The 17154-nt window shown below is 39.3% G+C and overlaps 1 protein-coding gene across 1 annotated transcript in view; it reads left to right on the top strand.

The window, feature by feature from the left end:
* The window catches only part of LOC146000010 (dynein axonemal intermediate chain 4-like), an 87325-nt gene extending 81888 nt beyond the window's left edge, over positions 1-5437 (top strand). Inside the window, exons 16-17 of the mRNA XM_083137315.1 lie at positions 3745-3822; positions 5071-5437. Of these exons, the coding sequence (XP_082993441.1) occupies positions 3745-3822; positions 5071-5163 (171 nt within the window). The 3' untranslated portion in view covers positions 5164-5437. The remainder of the gene's footprint in view (positions 1-3744; positions 3823-5070) is intronic.
* Positions 5438-17154: the final 11717 nt, after the last annotated feature.

The raw sequence follows: 17154 nt of genomic DNA, 5'->3' as shown, positions 1-17154 counted from the left end.
AGAACGTTTTCACAATAGACATTGGAATCAGGTTGATTTCCGTAAATAGGGGTGTGCGGAACGAAAAATTTTTGGTCGGACGGGATATGGGAAGGAAATATGAATAATACTGACTTTCGGGACTGAAAAAATTCTTCATCTCTCGGAAATTTTCGGTACGGGAATTTTTGAAAATTTCCAGATTCGGTGAAAATCTCGCTTCAAGTGATCACTTTGAACTTCTGGAATAAAAACTGTTATTTTCAAGAAATTTGAGATAGTTATACGGTAGACGAGCCAAAGGTAGCCCATGTTCCCAAGGTGTCCCATGTTACGAAAATCATAATAGTATTTAACATAGCTAACAAATGGCACTACAATAATATATCCAGTCACCCTCAGGTGCACCATGCAGAAAACGAACTGTCTCGAGCAGCCAGAAGACATTTTATTTAAGTTATTGTGGAACCCTTGGCGTGGAACTCGACGGATGCCGGCTATTCGTCGTTACTGTATATACCTGTAATGCATGTCAACAATCAAAAGTTTGATACCAACAATTTTCTCTAATAAGATTTAGAAACGTGAATAAATATGAATAAATATTTTTCTTGAGCACAATCATTATTTTTCTAAGCCAACTATAAGCCGTGGCCGACCTTGAGAACAGATGTAACGGTTTTGTAATTCCTTTTTTTTTCTTTAAGTTACAAGCAATGTTACAACATATCTATTTGGTACACGTTGTTAATTAGTTGCAGGAGTTATTTCTTTTAATTTCAGAAATCTAGAACCTTAACTATGGCCAACTTTGGCTGCCCTACATAAGTGCAGAAAATATCAAGAATTGGCCCCTTTTAAATAAGATCCTTTGGAATTCCTGGGCTGTTCGGGAATGAATTGGGAAATCATTTCCCGAAGTCGAGATCTGACCTTGATAACACTGTACAACAAATTTGAGGTCATGTTCTGTCCTTTAGTTGAAAACAGGTGATTTTGACTAAATTGGAGGTGCTGAATCGATATGTAAAATCCGTTTTCTCCTAACACGTACCATTTTTATTGTACAGTCACATGACATTTTGTTACACAGACATTAGACAGGTAAATCAACGTATACAAACAAAAGACTAAGAAAATTTCTACGAAAATGTCCTTTGGTTGAAAACAAGTGAGTTTAAATAAGTTAAAGGTACTAAATCGATATGTGAAGTCAGCTTTCTCCTAACACGTACCATTTTTATTGTACAGTCACATGACATTTTGTTACACAGACATTAGACAGGTAAATCAACGTATACAAACAAAAGACTAAATAAATATCTGCGAAAATGTCCTTTGGTTGAAAACATGCGAGTTTAAATAAGTTAATGGTACTAAATCGATATATGAAGTCAGTTTTCTCCCAAGACATACCATTTGTATTGTACAGCCACATGACATTTTGTTGCACAAACATTAGACAGGCATTTTACGTATACAAACCAAAGACAAAACAAACTTGTACGGAAATAATAATTGTGATATTCTTCTCTTGTATCTATCTTAAGGAGTCCCTCTGATGATAGACCAGCAATATTCAGCAAGCATACTGCTGTTCCATCGTCCACTGAACCGCTTTTCAAATGTTGCAATGTCTTGGTGGAACCGTTCCCCATGTTCATCACTAACAGCCCCTAAATTTTGTGGAAAGAAGTTAAAATGAGAATCCAAAAAATGTGATTTCAGTGACATGTGGCATCCCATGATTTGGAAGCAGTGCACCTAGTTTGATGTGTAATGGGGGAAGAAAAACATCTTTAGGGTTCACGAGTTGTTGATGTGATACGTTCTTGATTCCTGGTACATATTCCTGTCCTGCTTTCACACAGAAAGCAACAAAATTTGGTATACCCTTGTTGCATGTCAGTAAGAATTCCAATTACTTTCAGGTCTCCACAGATTCGCCCCTTGAATGTATTATATTCAATGTACTGCGATATGTCACGCATTGCCTCATATGTCTCCTTTTTGTGAACAGTATATGCCACTGGCACTAATGGATAAGCATTACAAATATGGAGCAGTACTGCCTTCGGACTTATCTTACACGAATCAATGAACAATCGCCATTCTGCTGGATTGTGTTCATGGCCCAACTCCTGAAATAAAGCATTAATATTGTTACAAAACGCAATTCCTCCAGTCTCCGAAAAGCAAGATGAAAAGTTACTCTGTCGCGTTCGGAACGTGCTGATTTTGACATTTTTATCCAATACATTCCATTCTTGAAGTCGAGAGCCCAAGATTTCTGCTTTTGTTTTCGATAGCTTCAAGTCCCGTACCAGATCGTTTAACTCTTGTGTGATGAGATGTGGTGGACTTGAGAGGGTTGGTGGCGCGAAGTCGACGTCCTCGTTGCCTGAACTTCCTTCTTCAATTGATGTATCAAATGTACAATTTTTGGGAGCTCTTCACTATGAGCCACTGGTCGTCTTGCTGATTCCAAATTAGGATATCGGATGTGATGTTTTGATTATGAAGAGAAGACCATTACATCTGTCAAACAAAAGTAACAGTCACTTACGTGGTCTTTGGGCTCTCTCCAAACCATTGGTATGGCAAATTTTAGCCCACTTCGCTTTCCTTGCATCCAGTTTTGCAAGTTCCTGGAACAAGAATTGCAGCAGATATGTGGTGGCCATCTCTTATCTTGATCGCCTACTCTGCATCCAAAATACAGTTCATATGCTTTTTTGACAACAGGGGTAAGGCTACTTCTTTGACTATTCAACGTCAGTTCACCACATATATAAGAAAATGAATCAAGGTTATTCTTACACTGACGGGACATTATGATGCACTGAACGAAGCCTCCTTTTCATACACACCTCACTAACAGAAACCCACCACAAACGTTAAAACTTTACACAAACACCTGCAATTGCAAAGCACAACCTTCACGTTGGATGGGACAAAACAGATGGCAGCCCTTGTTCGTCAGTGGTGCCAACACTGTTATTGTTAGATAACACATTTATCACAGAGGATCCAGCAAAACGTTTCTTTATGTAACAATGCGAACTGATAGCGATATCATTTTTATCAAGCGCTGGAAAAAAAACAGTTAAAAACAGTTAAAGGAATTTATAATTGTTTAAACGTAATTAATACACATAATGTATAAAGATGGCGTTTTTCAAAAAACTGTACGTGATACGAAGAAATTAATTGCAGATTCGTGTTTTGCATGCAAAAATACATTAGAAAAACATATTTTTAAGCAAAGGACAAATTTCGTGTTGTACAGTGTAATTACCACCCCGTCATTTTGAAATAATATTTTTTTACAGTACCTCTCGGCACGTATAAACATGGATCAGAGGTAACGCGAAGGGCAATAGATTAAGTGATCTCTGTTCGATATCTGTGCTTCAGCAAAGTGATAGATATTTATGGAAAGGAAGCAAGGCGAATCCAGCTTCTATCCAAATAGTAGACTGGATTCTGAACTTGTATACAACGCCAAAGTATTTTCAATTCAATTTGAATTTTATGATTTGATAGCCTAATAATAATAATAGCAATAATAACAATAACAGTTTCTACGACTGAAGGGTAAGCCGAGAAAAAATCCTGCATGTGCCTTGGGTATAGTTACAACCCAAAAGTGTCCATGACTGTAAGAAATGTCAAAACTACTAATTTAAATATAAATTGTATGTAACTGAAATTTTAATGTTATTTCATGTAACATTAATCTGGAATATTATTTGTTTGTTTTAGAACATCGTGGCAGGAGATATGTCGGGGAACATACTGACGTATAATCTTATCGGAATGCCTGCCGCACCATTCCTACAAGTAAGAAATAATAACATTAATAATAATAGTAGATTAGTTACATTATAGATGGTTGAGTCAAATGAGACTTTAAGTTACGATTTAATTTAGAAAAGGTATATAATTGTGATGTAAATTAGCAAAACTGATGCTGGTGGTCTTCAGGAGTAATTCTCAGATGGAGACATGGTCTAGATTACCTTTAAGAAGTATGCGGCTCGCTACATCATTCATGACTCTTTACATTATCTAAAAGGGTTAAGCAACACCATAGAGTACCCCACCTTTTCAGTATAAAAGTAGGTAAGCATCTGGTTATTTTGGTGAAAATACGGTTTGAATAACACAAAAACTTAGCTGTGAGGAAGTTGAGGGTCGATATTTTTTAGAAATATATTGGAAAGAGGAAGATATTAATAAAACATAAAATAGCCTTAAAATTATAATAATAGTGCCAAGAGTTCAAAAAATGGCAAAGTGCTTCTGGCTGCAACGTAAGTTCACTAAACTAAGATCTCGCTTAGAATTCTCAACGTAGATTGCCAGAACACATTCAAAGCAGGCCCAGCAACTATTTGATAACACAACCCACCAAATGCATTGCTTTTAATGCAACTTTGATATTTTGTTTTGTTTAGTATCTATCTCAAAGCGTCCATAAATAGTATTCAAGATCAACATAAGATAAAATATTTGAATACCAATAGATACCAGAAGGAACAGGAAGCTTTCCTTGACACATTTCTCTTGGAATTGTAAACATTTGGGCCTTCGATTTCATTCGAATAGGCGAGTTCAAACGCAGGTAGCACGGTAGACTTACTTCAAAATCACATTAAATTTGCAATGCAAGTCACACGAACGTACAGGAAATTTTCAGAGCAAGTCCGCGAATTTGCAGCAAATCAAATGCAAAGGTACTAATTAAAAACATTTGCAATTACACCAAATTGTGACTGCAACCTGCAACTAACTTGCACGACAAGCCTCAAAGCTTACTGCAAGAGCATTTAATTGTATTATTTCCAATAGCACTTTGATAACAATTTAGGAATAAACAATTATTCTATAAATACATCAGTGGTGTGTTGTGAAAGCTCATTATCGAAGTAGATAAGACGCTATTTCTTTAACTATTCAGTGAATCCGATAATTCTGAATGGCACGTGGTCAATGTTATTCGGACCTGTTTAATGATTGCATTGACAATACTACACTATTTATTCGTGTAATTTAATTGCTGTATGATATCAGAAACTTTATTTTCAGGAGAATGCTCTAGTCCAAGGGATCAAAAATGCTCTCATTACCAAGCCTGAGCTGTGGAAACAACTGAAGAAAACAGGCCATCCGTTTCGTTGATATAAAGTCATTCAAAGTCCAATTAATATTAAGTAAAATGTTATCTAGTTAGCAAAAATAACTAACTCATAGAATTATTGTTGATGTACTTATTTGTTTTATCTCGATCTATTGTTTCAGAGATATTGTTTATGCAGATGCGTTAAATTGTTCTCTTATGTTAGTGATGCGAGAAAGTTGGCAGACAAGTAACTTTTGAACTTTACTGTGGTGTTTAATGTTTTAATTTTCTCGTCATTTGCTGCAATCAATGAGAAATAAATGTGTGTGTGTGTGTGTGTGTGTGTGTGTGTGTGTGTGTATATATGCACACTTGAAGGTCGCTATTATATATATATATTTGTAAACAATTTGTGTTTCATTACATTAATACAATTCAACTAAGTAAATTAAATATACCATTAAGCATAGTACTCACTGACTTCACATGAACAAAGTTTTCATATCTGTTCAATCTTTTGGGATTTATAAATATTCAGAATTTTAAAAAATACAGAAGATATATTACTATATAAAAATTGCAACGAATTTAGTACTTTTTATGTATGTTACACTTAAAGCTTCCTGTCATTGCAGCAAATGATATTCAATCTTCGAACATGTTCTTGCATTTCTATATCGCATTTGAAAGTAATTTTCTATGAATGAGTTTGCTTGTTATTTTCCGTAATCAGTGCTATGAAAAATCAGGTTTAGGTTTAACCTGACCTAAGAACAAAAAATATTTAAAATTGAAAGCATTACCTATTTAAGTTTCACTTCCATTTTCCAAATAAAGGAAATATCAGCTTTCACTAAGGTTTACTTTATATTTCCTGTAATTGCGATTATATCCATTATTGTAACTTCAGTGTTTATTTACAATACTAATTGATATAATAAATTAATATTTATTTAAAAACTCAAATATTATTACATTTTTGTTATAATTTCATATAGTTTTGCAAGGTTTACAAAAATCTGAGCAAATTATATGTGTATTGTATATTTGGCAATGAAATATATCTAATAGTATATGTAACATAATTAATAGTTATCATTTGAGTATAAAGATCCAGAACTGATTTCAATATACATATCAGTGGCGTAGCGTTATAGTACGCCCGTACGCCCGGCGTTCCCACATATAACATTTCAAAAATTCGTAAATGCTGTGAATATAAAGTAAAACGTGACTAATTTCATATAGGTTTGACCTTCATGGCATTATAATAGCTATTTATCGCGATCCGCTTGCAACGCTCCACTAACAACACTCGTTCTAGCATTTTTTTCAATGCCTTTCCTGGCCGGACGCCGTGCAGGTTCGGCGTAAAGGACTCTATATTCCTTGCTGTCTATCTGGAGGAAAAGCTTGGATCTCTATAGCACGCGCGTAAATGCTCTCTCGTACGCCAGCGTACGGAGCAGAGGGCTACGTGATTGGGTCATGTGACCCTTCCTTTCCTCTGAAGCAGACGACAGCGGTAGAATTCCTACCCTGTTCTTCGCGCTCATGCCACTCGTGCTATGTGATGTTACAATACGCAATATTGACTGACGTAACTTTACCAAACTCAAATATACCACTTCTTAATGGCCACTGCATTGTATAATTTATCGCACGAACAGCGATGTGTATTAGAAACTAAAAGATCAACACAGTTTTTGTCAAATAAGTTGGTGAAGTCCTCGTGGTAGAAGTTCAGCCTGTGGCTGCTCTACCACTTAACCCGCAAAACTATTATTTTATTATTATTATTATTATTATTATTATTATATCGTTAGTAGCTAACTGCTTAATATTGTGTCAATGGAAATGTTTAGCATTCATCTGAAAACTCATAACATCGAATGATCTCTGGACAAAATTATTTTAAAATGTTTATCAACATTCTCAAGATGTAATGATTGATTGATTGATTTAGTTTATTTTACTTCGCGTTTTGTGCCTCTTGGCTAATTTGCGAAGATTGGGATGAGTGATGAAATAATGAAATTGATGAATGGACATTCACAAACAACCAAGCCCGACCGGGATTCGAACCCGGAACCCTTGGCGTCGCAGCGTGATGTGGTAACCACTCGGCCACAGGGTCGGGCTCAAGATGTAATAAACAGTAGTCTGAATTACTAATCGGCACTGTTACGTCAGTTGAGTGTACGATAGTTGGATCATCCACCCACCTCCGTGTCAGAGCGTTTTGCACAGCGCGCCAAGACGACAGAAGTCCCTGGTTCGAATCCCGGCGTGAGCACTTGTGTTCTTTGTGAGTGTCCCTTCTTCAATATAATCACTCATATTCGTATTCGCGATTAACCAAAAGTGGTAGAAAAGCGAAGTAAAATAAACCAAATCAATCAGTAGTTGGATCATCCACAACAATGACGTCTACTGTTGTGCAGAGGCGCTTGTGATTCAGGTAGGTTTTTAATAACTTGCGTCATGCAGAAAGGTATAAAAAAAGGTATAAAACACCAGAGTTCATAAGATTTGTGGCATAGTGAGGTATTTAATTTTCTAGCTAAAACATGCATGGATGATGTTTTATTGAAAACCCAGCTGACTTCAGGCAAATAAAGAATACCTGTGGCGACTAATACCATAAGTAAATTATTAAGTAAGAAAGGGCCGACCCTTCCTTCGGACTTGGCGTTCTACCCGAAATGTCCATGCTACGCCACTGATACATATGTCCTTAAAATAACATTTTGCCACGAACGAAGGTAGAAGAAATGTTCTGAGGCCACATGTTCTTCAGTAGTAGTTTATGTATGTCTTTTGTGCCAAGATACAGTGCGTGCATAAATGTTTATGAATGTATTCATATGTATTCTCCACTTTCGATTAACGTAATTCAATGCACTATGCAGTCAGCGGTGTTTGTATCTGAATACAGACATGTTCTGAGCCTGAAGCCTGCTTGCCCATAACCCCTGTATGACTTAGGTTGAAACGATGTATTGTCACGGAAAGTTTGGTGTGATTAACAGACGAAGGGGGTTGGGAGGAGGCACAGCATGTGCTGTATATGTTACACACATACAACCCCCACCCACATATATTAGGGGGTGTGCGCGTGCGTAATCAACAGGGGACGTGTATACAGGATGTCACCGTACAGTCAGAGAAAAAATTACCTGGGCCACAGGACGTAGAATTTCGTAACGTCTTAAAGCCTGTTGTTTATTCAACCCAAATAACAAAATATTCGCTTAAGTTTGCCTGGTGATTCTGAGTTCTCGGGAAGGATTGAGCTTTGATAGCATGAGTCACATGACTCGTGCCCCAGCCACAACAAACAGTTGGGTGCTACGAGGCCTCCAGAAGAAAATTTCAGGAACTGGTTTCTTGACAAGAGCTACTCGTAAGGAAATACTATTCTTTCGAGTGATATTAGAGTCATTGTCAAGAAGGTTCGCTGAAATGATGGTTCTCATGACAGACCACATGCCACACGTTAATTGTTTAAGTTCAGTTCATGCACTGGACATACAGATTAAAATGGGATCCGAACCAAATGCCTCTCTATTTGGTATTGAATTCGGAAGCCTTTCATTACATGGCGAAGACGTTACCACTACGACATCAGAGAGGCAATGGAACCCCTTGAGAAAGAGATAAGCGAAAATTGCTACGTGACAAACTATATTTGCCCGTAAATTTTAAAAATAAGACAATATTTTGTACTGACAGTTTCGAACCGTGGGAGAGGCATATATTTTTTTGTACCATCGTCCATTTCACGAGTTTATAATTCTTTCTCACCGACACGATTAACGCGAGTGGTAGAAGAAAAGCGAAGTAAAATAACTGAAACAGAAATAAAAGGAAAAAGCGAAATAAATTTTATTCATAATATTCTGCAGTCACTTGAGTTGCATTCACGGGATGCTATCTTTAAAGAAAGCCGTGGTCTCTTCCTTGTCTTTTTCGCTTCCTTTGTGCTCTTGCTTCCCCCTGTCACGATTGGTCTAAAACTAATTAATGCGACGTTAATTAAACAATCCAAACAACGAAACAATGTACAATCAACTGCACAAAACAACATTCCAAATGTTTTCGAATCGGAAAACAATTGAGATGCTGTAAAAAGACTTAAGATGCAGTAATAAAGTGGGAATTTGGTACTATAGAATTAAATCGGTGGAGATGTTCGATTTGATTGGATGTTTGTTATTTAGATTTGCTATTCTTTCACTTTTGGCAAATAGCGACGATGAAGATGAATGATGCTATGATGAAATTGATGAAGGGACACTTACCAAGGACACCCACGCCCAAGTCGAGATTCTAACCAGGGACCCATGGTATCGTAGCGCGCTGTGCTAACCACTCCTCCATGGAGTGGACATTATACCATATTTTGTGTGCTCAATTGGGATCAATCAATGGAATGAATAGGCATATTATATGATTAATAAATTCATATCATAATACCACGTCATATTATTCGCACGAAGTAACATCAGAGACATTCAATCTTGCATTTTTGCCTTTCAACTAATTCTTTGAATTCAGGTTAATCACAACAATAAGATAAATTATGAAGCAAATGATAGTGAATGTGGGATATTGACAGTTATTACGAATTACCTGACAGAAACAACATTAAGCAGGCTCGGTGGTCAAGCTCATTAAGTGATTGACATTCGATATCGTCGGCTAAGTTCCCGGGTTTGAGTACCGTCCTTGTCGGGGGTGTTTGACTATTTCGTCATAAATTTCATGTAATGGGCACTCGTCCTTATCGTCGCGATCATCGAACAGGGAATAAAAATTATAAAAATAAATACGATGGAAGAGTACTTATTTCATCTCTCACGAAATCTCCTACAAAACCGGAATATATAAAATACATGTATATTCATTCACATACATTTTCGATTTCTATATTTAACTAATCGAGAGCGAGAACGGGAGAGCAATTTTCAATTCGACAAACCGAGAGACGGAGAAACTGTCAAGTCTCGTTTCTTCTTGGCACCTCCGTAATCGAGTTGTTCTGTTTGTCATTGGCTTTGTATTGGCAATTATTGTCATTATTCTTCCCCTGCAGGTAAACCATAACGATGAATTATGATGAAATGAAGCAGATAAAAGGGCAAGAACAAGAAAGTCATGCCTGTTCGGGACTCCAACCCAGAACCTTATGTAACGAGATTTGAAATTCTGGAGAAGGCGTCCGTGTTTCGCTTGGTTTTCTCTTTCCTCTACTTCTCTTATATTATCATACATGTATAATAAAAATGGATCTGATACGTATGTTGCGATTCATAATTGTGCTGGTTAGATGCTACAGATGTGAACTCCAACCTGCAATATGTTATTCCCTTTTGTTTCGTATGTGGTTGAACATGAAATGTTCTTACACTGTGAAAATTTTTTCTTAGTTTTGGTTTGGTGCACAGATATGCTAATCTGGACTGGACCTTCAGTTTAAAGTGGGATACTAACCACTACGTGCATCCACCGTGTATCAAACCCAGGATCCCCTGATTACAAGGCGACGACGTTATCACTACGCCATCGAGGAGGCCCTATGACAAAATGTTATTCACTCGATCTCTACCATAATTTATTTCAGCATTTACATTTTCGTTTTCTTCTTCTTTTTTCCTTTTGTTAACTACTCTTATACAACTCTTTTTGCGTCTTCGAATTTCTTCTTGTTTCAGGAAAAAATAATACATGTAGGCTCTATAAAAATCCCTCGTTCAAATAGATAAAACGTTCACTCTCGAGAACTAATTTACATGTATATCACTAACGTAACCATTAGGAAACTATTGAAATGTTAACTGATATAACTGCAGATGAAACAATACTTACAGCCACTAACGAAATATCTATTCTTGTGTAGCCTCACAGACAAAAAGTATCTGGTGAGTCATTCACTCTTTCTGACTACGGGCGAAGGTCACTGAACTAAAGGGTGGTGGCAAGCAAGCATGTTTCTGCTCTACCAAAGACGAGGTCACGTGTTCCAGTTATCAATGGCATACGAAATAAGGAGGAACACAGCTATCTGACGTTTGTTTTGTTCCCGTCATTGCACGGAGAATACTTTATCGTCGTGGCCTTGAAGTTCCCTCAGGGCACTCCTACGTAAAGGCTTCTCAGCTAGAAGGATATCTTCCCCATTGAGTGGAGGAAAAGTGGGTGCGTATAGAGGTCCTTCAACTTTCCTATTCTTGTTCACTTCAGAACGTGTGCTGTATCGTCGACTTAATCCAATCTATCCGTTGTAGGTTTTAGGTTCCGCTTCTATTCGGTTATTTCACATTGTCTTACTGCCTATGTTATTCGCGACGAAGGTTCTGGATTCGATAATCTGGACAATAACGGGATTGTGTTGGTTGCTTGATTTGGTGTCTTAAGTCCACTTTATGTCCTGTTAGGCTAATCGTGAATGGACCTACAGTTTAAAGGGGGATCCGAACCACTATGTTCCTCCACCGAGTATCGAACCCGGGATCCCTTAATTACAAGGCGCCCACGATCCCACTGCGCCATCGGGGATTGTGTTCGAAACGAATGAATCAAATTTGAGTGATATGATATGCAACCATTGTAAGACTATTGAAAGAAAAGCTATGGGAACCTGCCAGTTTTTCTATTGCAGACAGGAAACCATAAACATGGAAGAGAAACTTATATTCTATGAAACCTGGCGCTACGTGCTCGAATACTGGCTAAATATAATCCATAGAGGCATAGCAACGTTAAACAACCTATTATATGATACATATAGGTTTAAAAAGGTCGAAATACAAAGATTGTGTGCGCCTCACTGATGGCGTAGTGGTAAGGCCTTGTAATCAAGGGGTCTCGGGTACGATACCAGGTGATAGCACACAGTGGTTCGGATCCCACTTTAAACTGTATGCAGTTCAGATTAGTCTATCTGTGCCGGTGACTCAGTCGGTAACGCGTCTGACTACCATGCTATAGGCCCCGGGTTCGATCCCCGGCCGGTTCAAGCCCGGGAACTTTTCTAACGTTGGAAGCGGCCCCGGCGCCCATCCAGCGTCGAATGACATGGGTATCTGGGGGAAATCCTGGGGGTAAAGGCGGTCAGGGGCGTGATGCTGATCACATCACCCCCACTCACGAACGAATCAAGAAAGTGTGGGGCGTTACCCCCACACCCCCTATATGCCTTCATGTTGTAGCGCTGAGCATAGGTGAGCACTTTACCTTTTTTTTTTGCATAAAGTGGACTTACAACAAAATTTAAACTTGCGATAAAGATTATGATAAGGTATTAAAGAATTGGGTCTAACACATTTTTTCATTGTTTACCGATGTCATTGTTAACTAATATTCTTAATTTCAGTTTCAAGATGAAATCGGCTACGAAATAAAAGGAGTGGGTTCATATTTCTGTTACGAAATTCCACTTTTGTAGTAGACCTTTGCCACTCTAAGATGTGACATAATAAACAAATCTGAGACACTTTTAAAGTATTAAATTGCTATCTACGTATTTGGGAACAATCTTTCAATATAATACTTTTTTGGACGCGTCAAATCATAGTATTTAATTCATGTTTTAGCAGCTTTAAGAAACCTGATTTGGGGGGGGGGGGTTACAAATGCCCTTTCTGCTCCCGTCAAGTTACGCCTATGACGAACAGGAATTCAAAGTAAAAGACTGTCCCGACTAAATCGGAAGACACGTCTGATAGATTTACAATTGGGAAAATCATAATTAAGCGTGTAGTTGAAAACAACCTATTTTCATAAATTGCATGCAGCTCTACTTTTTCTGCAATGTGGATCAAGAACTGGGGACGTGGAGAAGCACAACACTCCACGTAACCAATAGTCACGCGACCCTCTTTGCTTTCCTGTCATGTTGACCTTCGCGTGGAACACATTTCTCGGTGTTAAGACAGGCAAAATCACCCGATCATCGAAGGGTGCAATATATGTTGCCTACCCTCCTGCATTACTTGCTCCTATTAAAGCCTTATGGGGAAGAACTTTTTTCCATGACTGTACATTGCCATAAAATTTCACGGAATTGAAAACATGAAGACGAACATCAGGCCTTCCTGATAATATATAACGCTGTTTGATTTGATTTTTTTATTTGATTTAGTTTTATTTTACTTCGCGTTTTGTGCCTCTTGGCTAATTTGCGAAGATGGTGATGAGTGATGAAATGATGAAATTGATGAATGGACATTCACAAACAACCAAGCCCGACCGGGATTCGAACCCGGGACCCTTGGCGTCGCAGCGCGATGTGCTAACCACTCGGCCACAGGGTCGGGCTATATAACGCTGTTGCCTTGTAAACAAAAGACCCCAGGTTTTCCCCGGTGGAGGCACATTGCACAATGGTACGGATTCCACTGCTGACCAGCATATCTGGGCGTAAAGTCGACTGGAAACAAACTTTAAGAAACAAATTTTGACTTTCTGTTTTCCTCATTTCGATGTTACATATACTCTAGAAACAGCATTTTCTATTCTATATGTATACAACCACGTGACAAGGATTGGTGAACTAAGGTCGAAATTTACCGGCATAAAGCGGCTCTGGGGTTCAACCAGCCTCAAATCAATAGGTACCTGGGGGAAACCCTGGGGGGTAAAGGCGGCCGGGCGTGCTGCTGATCACATCATCCCAACTGCAGCCAAGATCAAGAATATGTGGAGCGCTATCTCCAAACAGCATGGTTGTTATTGAAGTACGAATATTCAAGAATTATGTTGGACGCACAATAGATATGCGTATTGTACGAATCCTTTATGAAAATGGTTAAGTGTGTTTGGTAATGTGGTTAACAAGAAAAAATATGAATTTTCTTATTCGCTACAGGAAAAATAATAACATAATGCAACAACTTTTAATGTTACACTTTACATACAATTGACAGATAATAACCTAAATCTAATTCTAAATTTTTACACAATACGAAACAATTAATTTACACGGTACAATGCACAAAATAGTGCAATTATTTTGCAACAGGTACAAGAAAATTAATTATTTGCTTTGTTGTGTGGACTATTTATGCTTTTTTTACTGTTGCTGTTGCAATAATAAACAAGGAGGCAGCAACACTGCTAAGCATTGCCAACTGTCGTGGTCGCCGAACGGAGAGGTTGCTGATGGTCTATGTTCCAAGGGATTCCTCTAGGAATAGTGATACCAATGTATCCGACAACGTTGACCGTCTTGGGAACATCATTCGGACCTGACTTCTCCTTCACCGTCTCACTGAATTCGTCGAGGAGTCTCATTTGATAATCCCTGGCGGCGGCAGCAGCGGCTTCCTCTGCCAACTGCGGTGGTGCTGCGGACGCCGCGATTTCTGCCACTGCAACCGCCTCTCGCAGGTGGCTTATGGCCTCTGCTTTGCCAAGGTTCCTCATCGCCCTCGCCAGCTCTGCATCAGACGGCTCCTCTGCCACCGCTGGATCAACCGTCCTGCTCATCTCGTCGACGAACTCCTCGCCATTCACTGACGACTTCACCGTCGATACGCTCAACCGAGAGATCCCGCTGAAGTCAATGGACCGATCTTTGGTCGAAGGTACAAGCTTGCGTTTCCTTTCGTAAAAATCCTTCACCTTTTGCTTCTCGTACGAATGGAAAACGAACTTCTTTATTCTGTTCAGCCTTTGGATTGCAGATTCGCCTGTTGGAGTCTCTTCTGCTGAATCGTCCATTTCAATTCTGCGATAAATTGGGGTCGGAGCTACGTATTCTTCGCTCAGATCTCCTTCCTCGCTACTCTTAAACTCGTCAGATATACCGGAATCTTCTTCCGACGATTCGTACCGACTGGACAATGAAACTGGCGAATTTCCCTGAAGTACGACGGGTGGTCTTAGGTGGTCACTTGGAGAGATTAGGTGCCTTCCAGAAAGGGGCGATCTGGTAGGTGACTTTGTTTCCCAACTTGGTGATTGTTTTCTTCTGCTTGGTGACTGTATTCGCATACGTGGTATTTCTTGTCTTCTGCTTTGTGATGGAGTTTCTTCTATCCTGCGTGGAACATTGAAACCTTGAGCTGTGACATCTGGGTTTGGTTCTCCTTCCGGTAGTTCCGTTATTATTTCATCCTCCGTGGTCTCGCTCGGCACTCGAGGACTGTTTTGTTTCCTGGAGGAAATTTGGCTTCCGGTTGCTGTCTCAGCTTGTCTATCACCCTCAGTAGGCCTCCGCATTCTGTCTTGATGCGACGACCTATGAGGGCTTCTTTCTAAGGCTCTTAGAGCTTGAGGAGTAGCTGTTTGCTTCCTTTCCGTTGCCGCTTTTTTCTCATTTCCTGATGGACACCGACGAACTCGAATGTCTCCATCCGACACACCTGGCTGAGGATACGGAATGAACTTCAGATCTCCCTGCGACGTTTTGGCAATCTCACCAGACGAGGTTGCCTCTGTCAATGGCATGTCAAGTTCGCGCGTTCTTGATGTCACTGTTTCGTCTAGAGCATCTGACCTGTCCTGGGCTTGGAAGTACGATCGGACGCTTTCTACGATAGGGGTTGCTCTCAAACCAGTGGGACCCTCAAATAAAACTCTCTGCAGTTCTTGTCTTGGGACAGTGTCTAGTAATCTGGTCGTTGCAGTTGGAGTTGGTGAGCGTTGACGAATAGGTGACGCGCTACTTCTTTTAAGAGCGTGTGAATGAGCAATGTTGCCAAAGGCACTAGGACTGTCTGCAAGGAATCTAATGTGATCCTGCGTAGTATCTTCCAAATTAATACCCGTTGTGAATTGTCTTGGGGGTGTGGTTTCCCCTGATTCTGGAGGAGTGACGAAAAAGCGAAAACGAGCAGGACTAGATTTCTGCCCTTGTTCATCTGGCTCTGCTGGTGGAGAACTGACAAAGAAACGTTTCCGTACTGGTTTAACTGGTTTTGCTGCCTTCTTCATTTCCGCAAATCTTCTTAAAATAAGCGAGAAGCCTTCATCTTCGATCGGTGATGAAGCTTCCGTAGGTGACGTCCCAGAGGACCGTATGGTCGAATCTGTATGAGTTGAACTAACAGATAGAGTTGTTGTTGAAACCGGAGGCTGTGGTCTTGGAATGCTCAAAAGGGTTACTGGTTGATGAAATGTCGAACCACTTGGGCTTGCAAGTGCTTGTGCTGACCCATGAGCATGGACCTGGTGAATCGCTGGTGTTCTTCGCTCCCGTGTAGTAGGAGACGGTTGTCCAAAAGAACGATCCATACGTACCTATACTGAAGATACAAAAATGTTTGCTTAGAATGCCTTGAAATTAAACAAATATCTATTTTTTCACTACTTGGGACGCTCAAACTTCAGAAACGTTTTTGCTTCAACTACGTCTAATTTTTCTGAAACAAAGTACTCTTCAGGAATAAAAACAATTCAGCAACAATTGCTAATCCCATGGTTTCTAGATACTATTGTTTGTCATTCAAATTGTTTTCACATTAATTTTACCATAGTGTGTTGGTTTTTACTTTTTAGGATGTTACTAAATAGCATATAGGCCTATTCTTTGTGCTATCAACCATTACACAGTAGTAAAAATTTAAATGTTCTTGCTTCACAATCTATGAGGGCTGATCAACAAAGAGAGAGACTGATTTTTTTTGCACAGCGTCCTGTATCGTTACATGTTTGTAATGTGCATATTGGACAAGAGTGAGGTTTCATACATAATACCCAGAGATGGCAGCACCATCGCATCCTTTATTTGACAGCAACGGCCTTTGTTCTAGGCACTGTGTGCATTTCGCATAACACACAAAGGAGGACACGCGGGAGGAGCAGTATGCAGCAATCAAATTCTGTTGTCGTTTAAAGCTGTGATGGCGAAATCAGTTATCACCGGTGATGAGTCGTGGGTGTACCACTACGACCCAGAAAGAAAACAAGCCAGCACAGTATGAAAATCGCCAGGGCCTTCAACACCGAAAAAGGTGTTACCTGCACTCAAGTCAAAGTTACGGTAGTCCTTTTGCAGACTCTCAAGCAGTGCTAAAGAAACGTGAGGCGATTCTCAAGGATCT

The sequence above is a fragment of the Lepisma saccharinum genome, chromosome 16 (genome assembly GCF_977018435.1).
Source record: "Lepisma saccharinum chromosome 16, izLepSacc3.1, whole genome shotgun sequence".
NCBI lineage: Eukaryota > Metazoa > Arthropoda > Insecta > Zygentoma > Lepismatidae > Lepisma > Lepisma saccharinum.
Note: the sequence above shows the minus strand (reverse complement) of the source record. Positions and strands in the feature narration are given on the sequence as shown.